This window comes from Cydia splendana, chromosome 10 (genome assembly GCF_910591565.1).
Source record: "Cydia splendana chromosome 10, ilCydSple1.2, whole genome shotgun sequence".
In the NCBI taxonomy this organism is placed as follows: Eukaryota; Metazoa; Arthropoda; class Insecta; order Lepidoptera; family Tortricidae; genus Cydia; species Cydia splendana.
Genome location: NC_085969.1, coordinates 18,299,991 through 18,318,772, shown reverse-complemented (window position 1 = coordinate 18,318,772; position 18,782 = coordinate 18,299,991). Strand labels below are relative to the sequence as shown.

At 36.0% G+C, this 18,782-nt stretch overlaps 2 protein-coding genes across 3 annotated transcripts; both read right to left on the bottom strand.

Moving 5' to 3' along the window:
- Positions 1-2,137: 2,137 nt before the first annotated feature.
- Positions 2,138-7,617, bottom strand: LOC134794627 (uncharacterized). Its single transcript, XM_063766424.1, has 5 exons — positions 7,489-7,617; positions 6,164-6,380; positions 3,194-3,324; positions 2,664-2,819; positions 2,138-2,372 (listed from the first exon to the last, which is right to left on the bottom strand). The coding sequence occupies exons 1-5, from the start codon at positions 7,544-7,546 to the stop codon at positions 2,221-2,223; spliced, it is 714 nt and encodes a 237-aa protein (XP_063622494.1). The 5' UTR covers positions 7,547-7,617; the 3' UTR covers positions 2,138-2,220.
- A 2,538-nt stretch (positions 7,618-10,155) lies between these two features.
- LOC134794407 (circadian clock-controlled protein daywake-like) lies at positions 10,156-16,697 on the bottom strand. 2 transcript variants are annotated; one of them, XR_010144670.1, is made up of 6 exons: positions 16,545-16,697; positions 14,962-15,178; positions 13,866-13,990; positions 11,995-12,150; positions 11,364-11,645; positions 10,156-11,270 (listed from the first exon to the last, which is right to left on the bottom strand). XR_010144670.1 is itself a non-coding variant. In XM_063766215.1 (5 exons), the coding sequence occupies exons 1-5, from the start codon at positions 16,675-16,677 to the stop codon at positions 11,494-11,496; spliced, it is 783 nt and encodes a 260-aa protein (XP_063622285.1). In that variant the 5' UTR covers positions 16,678-16,697; the 3' UTR covers positions 10,156-11,493. The 2 variants fall into 2 exon arrangements, 1 of the variants encoding a protein (XP_063622285.1); XM_063766215.1 differs by having other exon boundaries at positions 10,156-11,645.
- Positions 16,698-18,782: the final 2,085 nt, after the last annotated feature.

The window sequence follows — 18,782 nt, the reverse complement described above, 5'->3', positions numbered from 1 at the left end:
GCGATTCTGGAGGTCCTCTTGAACGATTTCGACAAGTTATGACTTAGATATCCAAGTCACATCTAGTCGATATCTAATGTAGATCTAGTAGATCTCTAAATCGTCTCAAGATCTTGTGATTATCTCGAAATCCGAATAGGCCTGACAGACATATTAAACCAGTCCCTCACCCTCAACGCTAGCTCCTGATGACACTCCTCGGTACGGAGTGAAACATGTCGAGCGTTTTTAGACTTCAAATACGTGAGTGACCCGTTCTTAATATATTTAAAATATCACATAATATCGCAAATATCAACCCAACAAAAAACCCAACCCAATTTCGTTTAGTAGTACCACTGTATGTATATTGTATGTAAATAAATGATTTAAAAAACCCAATAAACTATATTAGAGCTTAATTTCACCAGGCGGCTTAGCACGGTCGCGTTTTTATCCCTTGTCACCATGCCTGTCACGTTCTAACAAGTATGTAAGTGCGAAAGGGACGCGCATAGTGATAGTCGATAAAAATGGAACCGTGCTGAGCTCGCAGTTCCCGTTGTCTAAAAATAAAACACGATCGACCACATGTTTTAAGTTCATTGCTGTGTTGACGTTTTTATATGGAGCGGCGTGTGAAGATCGAAAATAATTGGTCTTTTACGGTTTATTGTGATACCAACGCTGAGATTTGTAACGTTGACAGTTTAATTAGAATTCCTATTTTAATAGGGGTGTTTAGAGGCCTTTTATTATTAATGGGGTTTTGGGGCTCTCAGCTGACTTTAATAATATGAAGTTGGTATGTATGTACCTATTTTTAAAAGATTCTCGTTTTAAGTATTTATTTAAAATGTCTTGTACCCAAAATACAAAAACAGTGAAATAGTATATCTTAATGCCAAATGGCTTTCCCTACCAGTCAACCTTAGGGTCAATCATACAGATGGTGCAAAAAAGTTCATAGCTTTCGAAAATTCAACTGAAGGCGATGATTCGATTCCGATCATTGACGAGTTCATGTTTAATGTTTTCTTGGTATTTTATATCTACATGTTTAGCATTTAATTGTGGTATGTATAGTACCTACCTACCTATCAGCCACTGACGTCCACTGCTGGACATAAGCCTCTCCCATAGACCGCCACCGAGAGCGATCTCTAACACACTGCAGCCACCGGCTCCCAGCGACGCGTACGAGATCATCCGTCCATCTAGTTTGTGGTCGTTCGACACTGAGCTCTCCCATCCGTGGCCACCACTCTAGGACTTTTCTACCCCAACGGCCATCGACTCTTCGGGCTATGTGGCCTGCCCATTGCCACTTCAACCGTGCAATTGTGCGGGCAATGTTGGTTGCTTTGGCCCTTCTACGGATATCCTCATTTCTGTGTATGTATAGTAATTGTATACCTATAGTAGACCCGCTTAATAAAAGTTATAAACAACTTGATTTGAATTAGACAAAATGGGCATCTTAATTTTGTTCCATGACAAAGAAGTCAAACTTAAGCTGTTTGGCCTCGAAAAGATGCTAATTACCTACATAGCTAATCTTTATATTTTTATAAGTAAACTTTATTATTCACGATATTACGACTAAATTTTATTCTAATATACGTATGTCAAGTCGTATTGATATGTAACTGATATTTTGAGAGAATTTATCTGAAAACCTGTTTAAATTTAATAAAAGTTTTTATTAAATCGTCGATAAATCTGAAAATAGGAAGTAAACAAAGTAATACAATTCTCATAACTATTTATTCATACAAATTCGCGTCATAAGATAACATTTGTTGAAGGATCTAAATTATGCTCCATTTAGATGGGTTTAATAGTTGTTGTATGCTCGTTATAAGTGCACCTATATAAAATGATTCAAGTCTTAAACTTCTCTGAAATAGTAATTTAATACTTGATATCTGACTTGCATCAAACTTTAGTATAGATACGATACGTCCAATACGGTGTTTAGTTTATTTATGCTAATACGTATAGCTTAATGAATTTAGTTAAGTTATACTGACTACTGGATATAACGAAACGTAAGGATAGCGGACTAGAAAATACGAAAAGCTGTGTTCAGGAGATACGGTGGGTGATTTTATCTTGTAATATACTGTTACAAAAGCAAATAATTTACGCAATCCCATATTATTTCTGAATTTAATACTTCGAATTTGGTCGCACATGTAATAATTGACGGACAATCTTGTACATTCTCTGTGCTTGTAACTAATCCAGAGCAAATTCTTCCACGGGAATCTTCTCGAAAAAGATCTTGACGTTCTTTATAATCCTTGCAACGATGGTTTTGACGACAGGTGCGGCTGTCAGCTCTGCGAGTTCTTTGGGGTGGCTCTTCATAAGCGCTTTCGTTGCTCCAGCTAAAAAGTGAAGTAAAATAAATATACACATTTTTTTTCAGTTGCATTTTACTATTGTCGAATTTTTTTTCGTTAGATTTGGAAAATTTGGCTGGTTTGAAGAGCTCCTCATCCTGGGTGGAATAAATACGAAATCCCAATTTGGGACAAAAAATACTGTAAGTGTTCGTTACTCAGTAGAAGATTCTTTAGAGCATCAATTTGGATATACAGACTACCCACATAAAGTAAAACCACACCATTCCCGGCCTTTGATAAAGAGACTAATTGAAGAAGAAACAAATAAATTACCCAAAACTTCATTTCCACCGAACAAGTTGTCGAAGTCCAATACATTTTCTCCCAAATACTTAAAGTCGTGCGTCCACTGGCCGGTCTTCCAATGCTGTTTGCCATCAGGGCCGGTCTCTTCTTCGTATTTCAAGTCGAAATTAATCTCGATTTTCTCTGGAAATTATAAATTATCTTTTTTATTGCGTCTTTGTAGTCTCTAATCGTCTAATCGAAACTGTTAAAAAGGGTTTGGATTCGACATGGTACAATCGCTACCGAATTTTTTGGAGCGGCCAAGGTGCTCATAAATATCTGAGCTTGCACTTTCACGTTTTAGTAATAACGGCTTTGTCGAGATATTTCTGAATTCCTTAGCCGCTCAAAAAAAAAACGAAAGATACCTGTATTGTATACATTAGTCCAGAACTTCACAAAATATTCACATTAGATAGACTTAGGATCTTTAGCCTGAACCCTCTAGTGCAAATACGAGGTTTGTGCCCAGCAGTGGGACGTTCACAGGCTAATAGTTATTTTCTGATACATACTGTGTTCAATGTGGGCTTTTCCGTCGCCAGTAACAGGGAGTAGGAAGACTGTCCCCTTCATTGTGTATTGGCCGTCTAGGACGACATCGCAGTGGATTTTGGCTGAGAGCACCTGCTTAACCTTGTTGTTTCTGCAAGTTCAAATAATCAGTTATTCAAAAAGCAAATACCCTTGTTTAGTTTATCATTATGTGAGTATTGTCATATGAAAGAGTTCGACTACACGTAAATAATATCATTATAGTATGTCAAACAACTTTGTCAGTAGAAAAGTTTCTATGAGACGATAACCCTTCAGTCGCGCCTATATTTTTAAAATATGCTGCTTTTTCTACTGATGGAAATGGCTTGACAGACGATTATGTTTCAAATTTCGAGGTCCTGTGTCAGTATTCAAGTAACGGAGCTGTTATGTATAAAATATAATTTAGGTGGAGATCTAAAGGTTAGACCAAGAAAAGTCTGCAACGATTTTGATAACACACGCAGTGCAAGTGTTATTTTAAACGTCAAAGTTCTACGAAATTATGACGTAGGTATATGTCTATTATTCAATATTTATTTTAGTACAGTTCGTGAACTTTAACGTGGCAATAAAAATAAAAAAAGAGCTCCATAAATTTAAACAACGTCAAACAAATTGTGATTTAATATTTTAAGGAACTGGTATAGTCGATCGGTAGGCATAGTTAATGAGACATACATTAATCACTAATAAGGCGAAAAATATTCAGGGACAAGATTGGAAAAAAAACTGATATCATGAGTTCCACGTGTATCGTGAGGTTCTGGCATTGAACTCTTACAAGAATATTAATGTAACAGTTTTCTTGCTTCGTGTTGTAAGGTGATTAGGGCTTGCAAATATTCGAAACTTTCAGGTATTCGAATATTCGACTTTTTCTGACGACATATTCGAATATTCGAATAATTATTCGAATATTATAAAAAATAAGAAAAAGAACGAGAAATCGGTTTATTATCGTTTTATTCAAAAGCTTTTTTCACATATTGCTAAAACTAATGATATTTTGCAGAAATTAACTAGATTTTATCATCCTACTATGAGATGCCTACATTTATAAAAACAAGTAAAACGCTAAAATAAGACGTATTCAATATTTCTAGATAAAACTTTTATTATAAATGCGTCGTTGCGTGAAATAATATAACTTTAACCATCCAAACACCTAGGTATGTAAGATATTATTTTTAGTAGGTAATTATTTTTTGATTTAAATTAACTTGTAGTCACTCAGAAGCCTGTACCTAATTCCATTGTATTTTGAATCTTTATTGACTTTGTTTGTTTTGGCAAGTTTTTATTCCTAAAGGTCGACTTAATTATATAATATTGGAATATTTAAGGGAAAAAGTTAGTTGACTACTGGGTGGACTATTCGTTAGCTAAAGGTGCATAGTTAGATTACCTAGTTGGGCAGGTTTGGTATGATCAAATTTGAGAATTGCGATAAGTGCGGGCAAGGTTTAGTCTTCAAAAAATCGCTTAACGCACGCTTGCACTGAATAAACAGAATGACCCTTTATAACTTAAAACTTACGCACCGTAAAAATAACATACTTTTTGATTTCGTTTTCTTTCAAATTGAGTTAAGTTTCACTGTATTCCCGAAGTCTATCGTGAGGAATACAGTAAAAATATTATTTCCTTCGTATTTGGGTACCTATCGTTCCTCATTCACTGTAAATACCCAGAAAATACACAGAAACTGTAACTACAGCGGATGAAATAGATTTTTTATACTAATAAAAAATATTCGAATATTAGAAACCTGAGCGGCCGAATATTCGAATATCAAAACAGGTCGAATATTCGACAAATTCGAATATTCGAATATTCGAATTGCAAGCCCTAAAGGTGATATAGGTATGACCTTGAATCACTTCACACATTTTTCGTCCCTTAAGGTATCTTAAGAGTGATCTTCTTGAAAATCGCTGAACAGTTGCTTTCAAATGAATATAAAGATACTTACAGCCAGTTTTAAAATAAAATACTTTCGCACCTTATCCTCATTTCCTCGACACGACATGAGACGATGAAGCATTCATTGGACTTTTCTTGCAAATTTCTATGCCAAAACGTTAAAAACTATACACATGGAGGTAATAGAAACCTTTTTATGTAATATTAGGTACTCGCATCATTAGTGCAATACAAGTCATATCAACAACATAGTTATATCAACATTAATCACTATTAATGTTGATATAACCACCCAACAACGTCCAGTGAACGATGAGCCAAAGTGGGGTTAGTGTGGATGTAGATAGAATTTTCATGTTCTTAAATCTATACCATTGTCAAACTAAAACTTACTTAATACCAAGATAATGTGCAGAAATTAAGTCCTTTAACTATAAGGTCGTTAAAGATGAGGTTCAAGAAGTTAGTGTTGGAGTCGATCTTCTTGAAGACCACGGGATCTAATTGCTCTATGCCCAACTCGGTAATGCCGGCGCCGAACAGGGGAATGAGAAGGCCAGGGGGCCGATTTTTGAAATTCGACCGCTCGATTTCGTGCATTTCGATCAATAATATCTCCGCTACTAGGCATTTAAATTCTACTAATTGAATTAAAAACGAGTGGTCAATACCACTCGATTCCAAATTTCTAACGCTCGTATTTAAAAAGTTAGCATTTCGCCGTTTTCCACCGATTTTCGAGTGACGAATACGAGCGATCGAATTTCAAAAATCGCCCCCCCTGTGTTCTAATTCTCTAAATCCATAATAATAAAATAAAACTTACTTGACACAGCAATTAAGTCCTTTAACTATAAGGTCTCTAAAGATGAGGTTCAAGAAGTTGGCGCTGGAGTCGATCTTCTTGAAGACCACGGGATCTAATTGCTCTATGCCCAAGTCGGTAATGCCGGTACCGAACAGGGGAATTAGAACTTCTGTGTTGTGATTCTCTTAATCCATAATGATAAAATAAAACTTACTTAATACTCTTGAATCTGCAGGAATTAAGTCCTTTAACCGTAAGGTCTTTAAAGATAAGGTTCAAGAAGTTGGTGCTGGAGTCGATCTTCTTGAAGACCACGGGATCTAATTGCTCTATGCCCAACTCGGGGATGCCGGCGACGAACAGGGGAATGAGAACTTCGGCGTTCTTTTTGATGCATTCTGAGTCGTCCGCTTTGCATTTCGTTAGGGGTACTGAAATGAAGGTGGTAACTCACAAATTTATAAAAATGAAAAAAAAAAAAGATAATTAATTAAAATGAAATGAAAAAATGTATGGTTTAATAAACATCGCAAGGGCAATCTGCTGAGATAACAAAATGAGCTTCCATAAAACCACCTACCTGTAGTCCAATACTATAATTATGGCCCACAAGTGTATCCATGCTAATATTCTTTTCGGTTTTTTTTTAGTCTGTTCTTTCACATAAATATAAAAATATTTTGTTTTAGAATTTGTTATATAATTTTATATTCATATAATGGTCTTACCTGAACTAAGATACTCAAGATACTTTTGGTCCATAGTCGGGAGATTTTGAACTACAGTTGGGTAGTTTATGGTACTCATATGCAGTATTATGAAAGTTAATTTTGATAGCGCATTCACAAGATAGCATTAGCCTGGATACGTTACTGGAACTTAAATATGATTTAGTACTAGTATAAATATTGCTGATTTCAAATAATTATATCAAAAAAATTAATAATCTCTCCGGGAGACTTTTATTTATTTATTTTATTCTTTATTGCACAATACATGAAGATACAATATATGAAGGTACAATATATGAAGATACAATATATGAAGGTACAAATGGCGGACTTTTGAGGTGGATTAAGTTTAAAATTATTGATTTTTAACATAGTTAAAAAGATTCGTTATTAGGTACATAAAACCCGACCCTTTATCGGAGGTCAGTTAAATAGTAGTTTGTGTTACAAGGGATCAAAATGATATACATATTTCCGTCAAGGCGTACATGGAATCCTGAGCGTGATGAGGGATTCAAGTGTTAACGCCCAAGACGAAATAATTTTGATACCGTGTGACACATACTGCTTTTCACATCAACTATGAGCAAAATAACAAAATCTTAGTCTTGACACAATCTGATGCTCAAACAGATTATTTAAGCTAAAAAATAATGTGCAAAAAAATGTAAAAATAGTGTGCTAGAACAGAAAAGTGTTACTTTGATCCCTCCTAGCAGGGAAGAAAAGTGCCATTTTGATCCCTCCTAGCAGGGAAGAAAAAGCCCTTTTCCGAATAGGTGATGTGAAAAATAACTTTAAACCTTACCTGCACTCGAACTAACTAAACCTAACACAGTAACGGCCACTATAAAATTCACAAACATCTTGAACCAAGATCCTCACACGACTGATGCCATCAATAATTTAACCTTACACGTGGACTAATTTGAATAACATTAAAATATACCGGACACCGTAGAATTACGTCACATAATTAAAATAACCAGTTCTGATCCTTGTTGCCTTGTTTGAAGTAAATATTTAATTGAATATTCTTCTGTTACTCGTAACGTAAATCTGTTGAATTTTGAATTAAATTTCGAATTAAGTTGCATTTGTTTGTAACTACGGTTCCATTTTCAAACAAAACGAATTTAACTGTATTTCTTACACTAGATTCGAACTTTATGGAATAGGCTACATTCCTACTAGTCAAATCAGCTTCTTTTTTAGAACTGTCAAAACGATTTGCTAATATGGAATTTATATGAAAACGAATGTAGTGACGTCACGGTAAACTCACCTACTTTTTATATTTCAATCTGATTTATTAAATACAAATCGTGTTTAAAAATAGCTGCTATCTTTGTTTTTCTAATAATTATCTGGTGCTTTATTTCGTACACGGTTTGAAATAATTTATATTAAGTACAGGAAACATCCCTATTCTATTGTATCTTAGGAAGGAATGTAGTCGTCTTTTGGAAATTTTGGAATTCTATTTCTATTTATTTAATTACACAAACGGGTCTACCGCGATATAATTTCATTGTTTTTACCTTTAATTCCGACGTTTCAGCTGAGTTGCACCAGCTGTGGTCACAGAAAGACTGACGTCCCAACAAATGTCAACGGAGATATTAATAAAACACCACTAAACTACCCGAAATTAGTTTATAAAAATGTTCGGGGTTGACAAAGAAATTGCAGCTACCCGTTAAAGTTTAATGTTTGTTCTATTTCTATTTGTACCTGAGGGAGGTATGGGGCCGCAGAGCAATACTGTGCGGCTATGTTAACGACTATATTGCTTCAGAAAAATCAAATATCCAGATATCACCATTTATTTTGATATTTCATGGAATAATGTAGTCGGCAACGGGTGTCATTCTGAATCCCTAACAACGTTTATCCTAAAGTCCCTTGCCCTAACTGGTTTGTCCTAATGGGCACATGCCCTAACGATCAATTGTCATAACGATTATTTTCCATAATGTAATGATTAGCCTAAGATTAATTTGTCCTAAGCATTTGTACCATAACTATCAAGATCCCTAATGTTTTTTACCATATTCTTCGAAATCCCTAACAATGTTTGGCATAAAATAATATGCTCTTACTGTTTTGACCTAATGGCTATTGCCCTAATTATCAATTGTCATAACAGTTACTTTTCCTATTGATTAATTATCATAACAATTACTTTCCATAATGAATGGTAACGAACTGTTGCCACCAAAGTGGGTTAGGTTAGGCTAGAACTGTGACCCTCGTAAAAACGAACTGCTGCCACAAAATTGGGTTAGGTTAAGTTAGAACTGCGACCATCGTAAAAACGAACTGCTGTTAAAACTAGGTTAGCTTAGAACTACGATCCTTTCAAAAACGAACTGCTGCCACAAAAGTGGGTTAGGTTAGGGTAGAACTGTGATCCTCGCAAAAACGAACTGCTGCCACAAAAGTGGGTTAGGTTAGGTTAGAACTGTGATCCTCGCAAAAACGAACTGCTGCCACAAAAGTGGGTTAGGTTAGGTTAGAACTATGATCGTCGCAAAAACGAACTGCTGCCACAAAAGTGGGTTAGGTTAGGTTAGAACTGTGATCCTCGCAAAAACGAAGTGCTGCCATAAAAGTGGGTTAGGTTAGGAGGGAAATCAAAATTAGGGCATACGAGTGTTAGGTCAATCAACGATAAGCTAAGTAAAATTAGGTAACATGATGGTTAGGATATATAATTTTTAGGCCTAACAATAATTAGGCAATAAAAGAATTATGCTACATAACATTAGGATAAATACTCAATATGGAAAGTGCCATTAGGGAAAACCATATTAGGACAAAAAAAAATCGGCCATTCGATAATAGGGAAACCAAAATTAGGGTATACGAGTGTTAGGACAACTGATCATTATGACAAACAATATTAGGGAATGCAAAGATAGGAGAAAAGACTTTAGGGATTCAGATATAGATCCGTCGGCAACAGTGCTGCAACCTGCAACTGCTAGCACTAGTTTATTTAGTCCCGAATCTAAATAGGTATCTATTAAGGTTCCCCCACATATGTCGTCGCGGAATCGGCAAAATCCGATAGGAAAAAGCTTAATGTCTGCGCAATGAGCGAAAAAGTCGTCGTTCGGCTCTGCTTGGCATCGGGCGGCGCCTGCCGACGCCTCGACGGCTTTTTCGCTCTTATTGAGCGGACATAAAGCTTTTCCTATCGGCTTTTGCCGATTCCGCGTCTATATATCTGGGCCACTCTTTCTTTATATTAAGTGTTTTACCTATATATATTTTTAGGTGCCGATTATTGCTAACTATAAGTCAAGGTTAGACATGAAACTAAACGGATCACGTTATTTATAATAGCGTCAGTAAATACGAATAATTCTTAATAAGATTTAATGGATGACGCAAATTGAGTTCATGGTCACCTGAGCACGCGTTAATACCTACATTGTCATAATTGAATATATCTAAATAAATAAGATGATAAGTTCTCAAAATATTTTATTAATAAAATTATAAAAAAACCGTCGTCGCAACATTTCCCATTTCAGTTCTTGGCGAGTAACAAAAATAACGCCCGATTTACACGAGTTCAGTACTTCAAACATTTTAGCTACACTCGAACCTCCAGCGCCCAGCTAACCTCGAGTGGACTATAGTCTGTTTTTAACTATAAAGCACTGCCTAAAGGAAATTGTATGGAAGGCTCATTTGTTACTTGCATAAAAAATGTATGGCGTATTATTGTATAATAGAAAAAACAAACTATATTATACATAGTAATAGCTACACACATTCTTACTACATTCCGACTGCAAAGTTTACGAAAAAGATAAATCAAAGTTGGCTTTCCCAGTTGAATTGCAGTTCTTTATGTCTCTGTGCCCTAAAGTCTGGCCGATAAGGGGTTTTAAAGATTTATAATACAACTTGTGACATTTCTCTTTATGTAACATGTTCGTCAAAGTCGAGAAGAAATTAACCATTATGTCCACTTCATCTCTTTGTGACTAAATGCACTTCACTAGCAATCATCATTTTACTTCGTAAGGCCCACTGTCCTACCAGGAGTACTATTTACTTCACCGTAATTAAAACCATTTTGAAATGAAAGTGATTGATTTCAAATCAAAAGAAATTCAACCATATTTCCTTCAGTATTGATTCCAAATTCAAATGGCAGTTTTTGTATGGCCTTAGGAGGTTAAACCCATAGTAATGCGACCGGATAGTCTAGGCTAGGACTACCATATAACTCGGCCAGACTTTCGGTTCGAAATTATAGCTGTTCCCACATTTAGGTTGTAAACTTAGACCTCCTAGTTTTGCGACAAAGCAAAAGCATTATAAGCGTACCCCGGGGTTTTAGTAAGTGACAATTACTTCGTGTAGGTATTCATCACTTTGTTTATTGTAAACTATTTTTTGGCTAGTGTCAAATATTACCGCATTCAAAACACCGGGGTATGATTATAACAGCGTTTTCCGAACAAGGATCACGTTTTCATTGTCTGACGTTTCATAAATTTTCATAAATCGATATTGTGTACGCATCGCATGTACGGTCAAATGACTTAATAGTTCAGTACCATTTCGTACCTTGTCACAGTGACAACCAATATGAAAGTCGCTAGGAACCTCATACTAGTCACAAGGTACGAAATGGTACTGAAATTGAATCCTTGACCGTACATAAATGAGGACCCTATTGTCCTAACTGAACCGACAGTCGCACAAACCATTTTGATAAACAGATCGGCGAAAAACGACAGCTTTATATATGTCGCTTCAGTTACGACAATTCCCTATGGCAAATTTTGTCTTATTCTAGAACAAAATCTTCCACTGGCACTTTCTCGAAGAAGATCTTGACGTTCTTTAGAATTCTGGCCGTGATTGTTTTGATCACAGGTCCGGCGGTGATGGTCGCTATATCGTTGGCGCTGGTCTTCATGAGTTCGCGGGCGGCACGGCCTGGAAACAGCAAATTAATTTTGTAAAAATTAGTGTAATAATTGTTTGAAAGCTCACCAATTTCTACGTACCATCTTTTGAGGTAAGGAGATCTATCGGCTAAACTGGCTAAAGTAAAGCTCCGTTTACACGGATCAAGAACCCACATGCGATTTTTGTCACACGTTTTCCTGTAGACGTCGCTAAACTAAGGGAATTTATAGGTAATTTTTACGCTGCACCTTTACAGACGGGATATTTTCAGTACTTAGGGCTCAAATAAAAAAAAATATAAGCATGTACCAGATTCGTTAACTTTGGTATGGTCTACAGAAAGCTAGATAATCTAGTGCAAATCTCAAGGTGTTACCTAAAATTTCGTTTCCACCGAAAAGGTTGTCGAACTCCAACTTGGTCTTGCCCTTGTACGCGAAAGTATGCGTCCACGCACCGGTGATCCAATGCTTCTTGCCGTCAGCTCCTGTTTCTTCCTTGTAGCTCAGTTCGAAGGTGATCTCAACCTTTTCTGAAAGTCACAATATTTATATTAAGTATGGCTTCAGCTTCGCGTCAGTAACTGGCAGGAAGTTACGCAGGATCGGGACAGGTCTCGTTTCGGAGGCCAAGATTATCTTTGGACCGCTGAATCAAAACAGTTAGTTAGTTATGGACAAAAGGGTTACGTAGGAATGGTATAATATTCCCGCGATAAACATTTCTAAAGATGAAAAATCTTCTTATTGTTTTTAATACAATGCCCTAAAATTATATGAGTTTCATACTCATATAACTTGCGGATTCATTACGAAAGCAGCTACATCCCTAGGTACTAAAGAGTTCCATTATTTTATTATTTACCTACTGGGTTTGTCATCACCTCAGTTTCATCATTATCATGAACTCAAGGATTAATCTCAGTGGAGTATCTTCCAGGTGTCCCTATATTGCGATAACTTGCTGATAACAAATTAATATTTGTCCCATATATCGTTACGACTATTAGAAGTCGCATCGAATTAGTTAAAAAAGAAATTAACAGTATCCTACAAGCTTTAATTGCCGATTGTACTTTTTTAAGTTTTCATAGTTTCTGACTGTTGGACGCCAAGACTCATTTTGGGTCATTGCGCCAAACTAGTAAGTAAATAGGTATTTTCTATTAATCAAGACAATGTTTACGATGTTTACTATGCTTCTGTCTTTACTCGTAAGATCAACTCTATGATGGTACCATAAAATTGTCACAATACAATAAAATATCATTACTAAGAATTCAAAAGACATCGAAGTTCAAGAGGTAATTGTCATAAAATTTGACTGACGTGTCTCAGCCTTGGCAGCATGTCAAAGGTGGCAAACAATGACGTCATTTACATCAAAACAGGCTTCTTCAACCGAAAGTTTACAGATCTATTAAAATTAAAATCAAACAAGCAATTGTTTACTTTGACCGCAACCTTCAAGGAATGACAAACTTGTTTGATGTTCTTGAATAAATTAGTTAAAAAATGCTTGGAATATTCCGATAATATTTAATTTTGCTAACAAAACAAATAAAGTATAGGTATGCATTATTGTTCTCATTATTGGAAAAACTGATGCCTCATAAGTTTTAACTCAAATAACTTATATTTGCAGATTAATTATATGTGAAATGATTTTGTTAGCTCATATCTAGAAATATGATTGAGCATTATCAGCAAGCCCATTCAATTAAATTGAAATCATTGTTTTTATACAAAGCACTTAGACCTGCCAGTGGTAGACAAGGGCATAGTAACAACAAGGTGAAAGACGTAGTGACAAGTTTCTTAACTTATTGATATAGGTATGACAGAAAATAAAAAGGAATACTAAAGACTTTAACCCTTATACTGTGGTCAAGGAAATTAATTTCAGTCGTACAGTGACAATCAATATCAAAGTGGCTAGGGACCTCATACTATTGTCACTGTATATATACTGTATATATGTCACATACTGTGACAAGGCAACGAAATGGTACTGAAAATAAATCCCTTGCCCGTACCACAAATAACAAGTCCCTGGCCTAGATATTTCTCGTACTCTGGCTATTTAAAAATATCTCATTTTGGAAATGTATGACACGGCAGCCAGAGAAGCCTGAGAAAATGGGTACAAAGAGCGCAAAATATAACAGAAGGGCAAAAATTTAAGAAGTCCTACATCTTTAAGATCGAAAAGGGCTATTAAGAAAAAGAAGAAGAGAAGAGAGCTCACCGTGCTCGATGTGCATGTTTCCATCACCGTTGATGGGGAGACCCAGGATTTGTCCCTTCATGTCGTACTTGCCGTCCAGGGAGACATCGCAGTGGATTTTGGCGTTCAACTTGGAAGCGTCGCGTCTGTGTAGGTAAATAAGGTAAAAATAAGTTTTTGGCAAACAATTTTTGGTACAAGCTTTTATCGCTGACTGTGTTTTTCTTTCTGCAGGCAACTAGTTGACGTTGCTTGTCACTCTTCAAACAAAAAAAAATTCGCAATACAGTGATGCATTTGGTGTCGTCTATCTTGTCTTAGAATAAACTTTAAAGTGTGCTAAAAATAAAAATGCAAGTTACTTATTTTTAAAAGTAGCTGAACAAATGTTAGTCAGTTTGAGGAGTACAGCCTACACTTTTTGCTCGTATTACGGGACACACCCGGTATAATTTTTACATATATCCGCATAGCGACGTCTTAGGAATTCATAAAACAAAATGCTACGAATTAGTAACTTACTTATACCGTGTTTTATAAATACTTTTACGGGATTCTAAGGGCAATAAACAAAAAAATGGTGACAATAGCTTTTCTTTAAAAACAAAAACATTACGAGAAAACCTACATCTGCGGAGAAAGCCAAAGCTGTTTATATTGTAAACCTACGCATATTTTTAACACCCCGCACTTAGTAAACGGTCTCAGTGGCTAGCGTCCAGCGGAGCGTTTAGCGGAGCGCGTAGCATGGCGCTAAGCGACAAACGGATCTGCAATGAGGCCTCTCGAATATGTTTGCATTTGTTTGATATGGACGCCACGCTCTTCGCTCGAGCGTCCACTCAGTCCCCACTTTAAAAACCGGACAAGTGCGGGTCAGACTCGCCCACCGAGGGTTCCGTACTTCTTTGCATTTGTTGTTATAGCGGCAAAAGAAATACAGTCATCATCTGTGAAAAATTCAACTATCTATCTCTAGCTAGTTCATGAGATACAGCCTGGTGACACACACGACAGTGGAGTCTGAGTAATAGGGTCCCGTTTTTACCCTAAAAAGGATTTTGGTACGGTGGAGGATTTGGGTACGGAACCCTAAGTAACCAGCCATATCACTTACTTAACACTCTTGAATCGGCACGTGCTCAGCCCTTTAAGGGTAGCATCTTTGAAGATCAGCCTCAGCACATCGCTGCTGGAGTCGATCTTCTTGAACGAGACGGGGTCCAACTGCTCGATGCCAAGATCCGGGATTCCGGCAGAGAACAGAGGGATCAGGACTTCCGTGTTCTGTTTGATGCATTTGGTGTCGTCTATCTTGCATTTTGTTAGGGGTACTGTAACAATAGTGACGTTAAATGAAATGAAATGTTTGTTTAACAATAACAAAACATTTTGTTACGCATACCTTAACTTACACAAAAAAATGGATATCGTGTACTAAGTGTTAGCTGTTACAAATCTAGTTAGGTAGGTACCTATCGAGCAAAATTTATTTAATTACTATATAAGATAATTTTTTTAATTACCCTACGTTTTTAGTTGAGGAGTGGGCAATCAGTTACCACAAAAAAAATGTTTTAGTTATTTTATAATTAAAATGAATCGTAAAGAAGACCATTATATAAATTTAAAGTTTGTATCTTAAATTAAAATAACAAATATAACGTTATATGAATATTCCGTATAGTAGGTAACTGTATTTATAAAATATATATATGTTAGTGTATAAATAGCGGTATTAGTTACTTTCATGAACAAGTCAAGCATTTGCATTTAGAAAGCATCATTAACACATTACAATACCTATGAAATGAATCAAAATTAAGGTTTAGGTAAGACGAACGTGGATGTCCTTCTCCTGACAAATGTACCTTTTAGCTTCCAAAATTTGTTGTTCACAAGTTGTTTTTCGGTCCTAACTCTTAAGTTATAATGATTAAATAATCGGCCAAGTGTGAGTCGGACTCGCGCACGAAGCGTTCCGTACCATTACGCAATAAACGGCAAAAAAATCACGTTTTTTGTGTCTGGGAGCCCCAATTAAATATTTATTTTATTCTGTTTTTATTTGTTGTTATAGCGGCAACAGAAATACATCGTCTGGGGAAATTTTAACTGGTCTATCACGGCTCATGAGATACAGCCTTGTGACAGACAGACAGACGGATAGTGGAGTCTTAGTAATAGGGTCTTAGTAGAGGGTAGAAATACCCTCTGGGTACGGAACCCCAAAAACCAAAACAAATCAAACGAAGGCGCATATGTTATGGTTAATGTAACTATTATACATCAAAATGTGTAAAGTAAGTATAATTGCCGTAATATAATACAAAAATACAAAAAGGAAAACGGTCGCTACGTTTGTATGGTGATGCGCTCGTCAATATTCCACAGAAATAACTTATTCTATTTAATTTCGGGTACCTACCTACGAGATTAGTAGGCATAATACATTTTCACAAGTTGATGTTATATTTTAAGAAAAGAAAAAAATATTTTGGTAACTTACGCAGTTTAAAGTAAACTTTTAACTTAAAACACAGATAAACTCGAACATAAATTACAATGATATTAAAATCTGAATATTTGAAAAAAACGGGATAAAATATAAAAAAAAAGTAAAAAAACGGGATAAAATATTTAGAAAAAGTAAAAAAACGGGATAAAACATTAAAAAAAAAAACAATAAATACGACTTACCTGCACTAGAGCTGACTAAACCTACAAAGGCAAGAACCACCAACGATTTCACAAACATTTTGAAGATAGGACACACGACTGATCCCTCCGTACTATTTCCACCTAGTACCAGCAATACCGATTTAGCAAGCATTAAATATGCAGCTAACGTCTCCATACGTCATACAATAAAAAACCTGTCTGCACGGTGACATTTGACTTCTTTTGTTTATCTTAATATTTTGTCCGTTTGACTACCTAGGTATCTTTTGTTTCTAAGGAAAATACGTCAGAAACAACATAGCAAAGTTTTTGGTGTTAGATTTTAGTTACATTATGTACAAGTGAGACGATCGTCCTGCGTGCAACGTTACCTAACACGTGCCGGCCCGATTCGAACTTTAAGATACGTCAAATATTACGTTTAGATGCGATGTCATTGTCAAAAGTGACGTTTCTTCAAACAAAAACGTCACTTTTGACACTGACATATCTAATCCATATCGTATTAAGACCCCATCAACGTGCTTATTGCTTATGCAACATTTAACGAAATATTTGAATACATCAAACTACATAGTTTTTATGTTGCTGGTTTCGTCGATCTAGGAACTCAAAACAAAAACGGCCATTTTAACTTTAGACGCATAGATTGACGAATCCAGCAACATAAAAACTAGTTTGATGTATTCAAAAGGTACTTTATAAATACACAATACAGTACGTAGCGGCCCCCTTTTTTCAATATCTTTCGTTAAATTTAAATAATCACGATTATTTAGCTGTGGCGCTAGTGTGCACGTTGATGGGCTCTTAAGACGTAATTTGACGTATCTTAAAGTTCGATTGGCGCGTCGATTGATGATCCCTATGACATTTCATTTTTATATGGCGCAACTGTTTGTAGTTTTTTTTTGGAAGTAGGTATGGCACATAAATATATGTATTTAGAAATGCAACAGTTAAGTTATAAAAATATACGGTTAAACATATCTCTATAATTATTTTTAAATTAAGCGTATCCAAAAGGGACTTGGCAGGAACCGTCTGGTGGTGGGTACCTGCGTATCATGAAAAATAACTCCATTAGATCTATTTGAATCCAAGTTAAAAATGATGAGAGAGTTTTCGTATTATAAATTTTATTTTTATTTTCTACCACTTTTTATCTTGCTACGGCGACAATAAGGAAATCCAAAACGGCTTTCATATTGACTGTCACTGTGACAAGGTACGAAGTAGCAGATTTCAAATTTCTTAACTGTCTTCTTCTTCCTCGCGTTGTCCCGGCATTTTGCCACGGCTCATGGGAGCCTAGGGTCCGCTTGGCAACTAATCCCAGGAATTCGCGTAGGCACTAGATTTTTACGAAAGCGACTGCCATCTGACCTTCCAACCCAGAGGTTAGGCCTTATTGGGATTAGTCCGGTTTCCTCACGATGTTTTCCTGCAACTGGTAAGGTGACTGGTAAATATCAAATCATATTTCGTACATAAGTTCCGAAAACTCATTGCTACGAGCCGGGGTTTGAACCCGCGACCTCCGGATTGCAATTCGCATGCTCTTACCGCTAGGCCACCAGCGCTTGTTAACTGTAATTTCTTAACTGTAAGTCCTACTAAATATCATGTACAAGTCACAAAGTCACAACAGAACCCATGGGATAGATTTTCTTTTTTTATATTTAAAGGCAAGTTGATTTCTTGACGATAATTTTACAAAATTCAATAGCATCTTTGAAAAACAGCAAAAACCTTATCACAGCGTGCAGTGACTGCTGAAAGATTGAATGTAAAATGGAATTTGGCAAAGTTTGAGCGATAAGCGTGTACAAATTTAGGCGTGGCGGTAAAGATAAAAGGAAAGTTCCCACGAAATGGATCGAGAGAGTTTTATCAGATTTCAGCTGAATTTGTACGCGGAAATACATTTAGGGTATTATCTTGTAACTTTTCTGTTTATGTGAGTCCGCGCTTTTTGAGTTTTTAAGAATGATTTTTCTTTTAGCCGCCCACAGACCAAAACTTTTGATTTGTGAAAATAAAGCTTCAAAATCCGATTGAACGGAAGGTATTTTTACAGGTGTCTCTGTCTGGGCGGCGGGACGTTAAGGGTTAGTTTTGTCAGGTTTTATGTAATGAAATAGATGTCATATACACGATGATTTTTAATTGGTGATCAGGAACATTTTTTTCTTACTCAGTAATTGACAAACTTGTTTTTTTTTAAATCATTATTTTAATTTTGAGATCAATTTT

Coding starts and splice junctions, on each gene's coding strand:
- LOC134794407 (XM_063766215.1), bottom strand. CDS start 16,677: ATGCTTGCTAAATCGGTATTGCTGGTACTAGGTGGAAATAGTACGGAG. Junction 13,991..14,961: donor TGCCGATTCAAGAGTGTTAA/GTAAGTGATATG, acceptor TTACCTACACAG/ACGCGACGCTTCCAAGTTGA. Junction 11,646..11,994: donor CGGTGGAAACGAAATTTTAG/GTAACACCTTGA, acceptor TGCTGTTTCCAG/GCCGTGCCGCCCGCGAACTC.
- LOC134794627 (XM_063766424.1), bottom strand. CDS start 7,546: ATGTTTGTGAATTTTATAGTGGCCGTTACTGTGTTAGGTTTAGTTAGT. Junction 6,381..7,488: donor TTTAGTTAGTTCGAGTGCAG/GTAAGGTTTAAA, acceptor CCTTCATTTCAG/TACCCCTAACGAAATGCAAA. Junction 2,373..2,663: donor CGGTGGAAATGAAGTTTTGG/GTAATTTATTTG, acceptor TTCACTTTTTAG/CTGGAGCAACGAAAGCGCTT.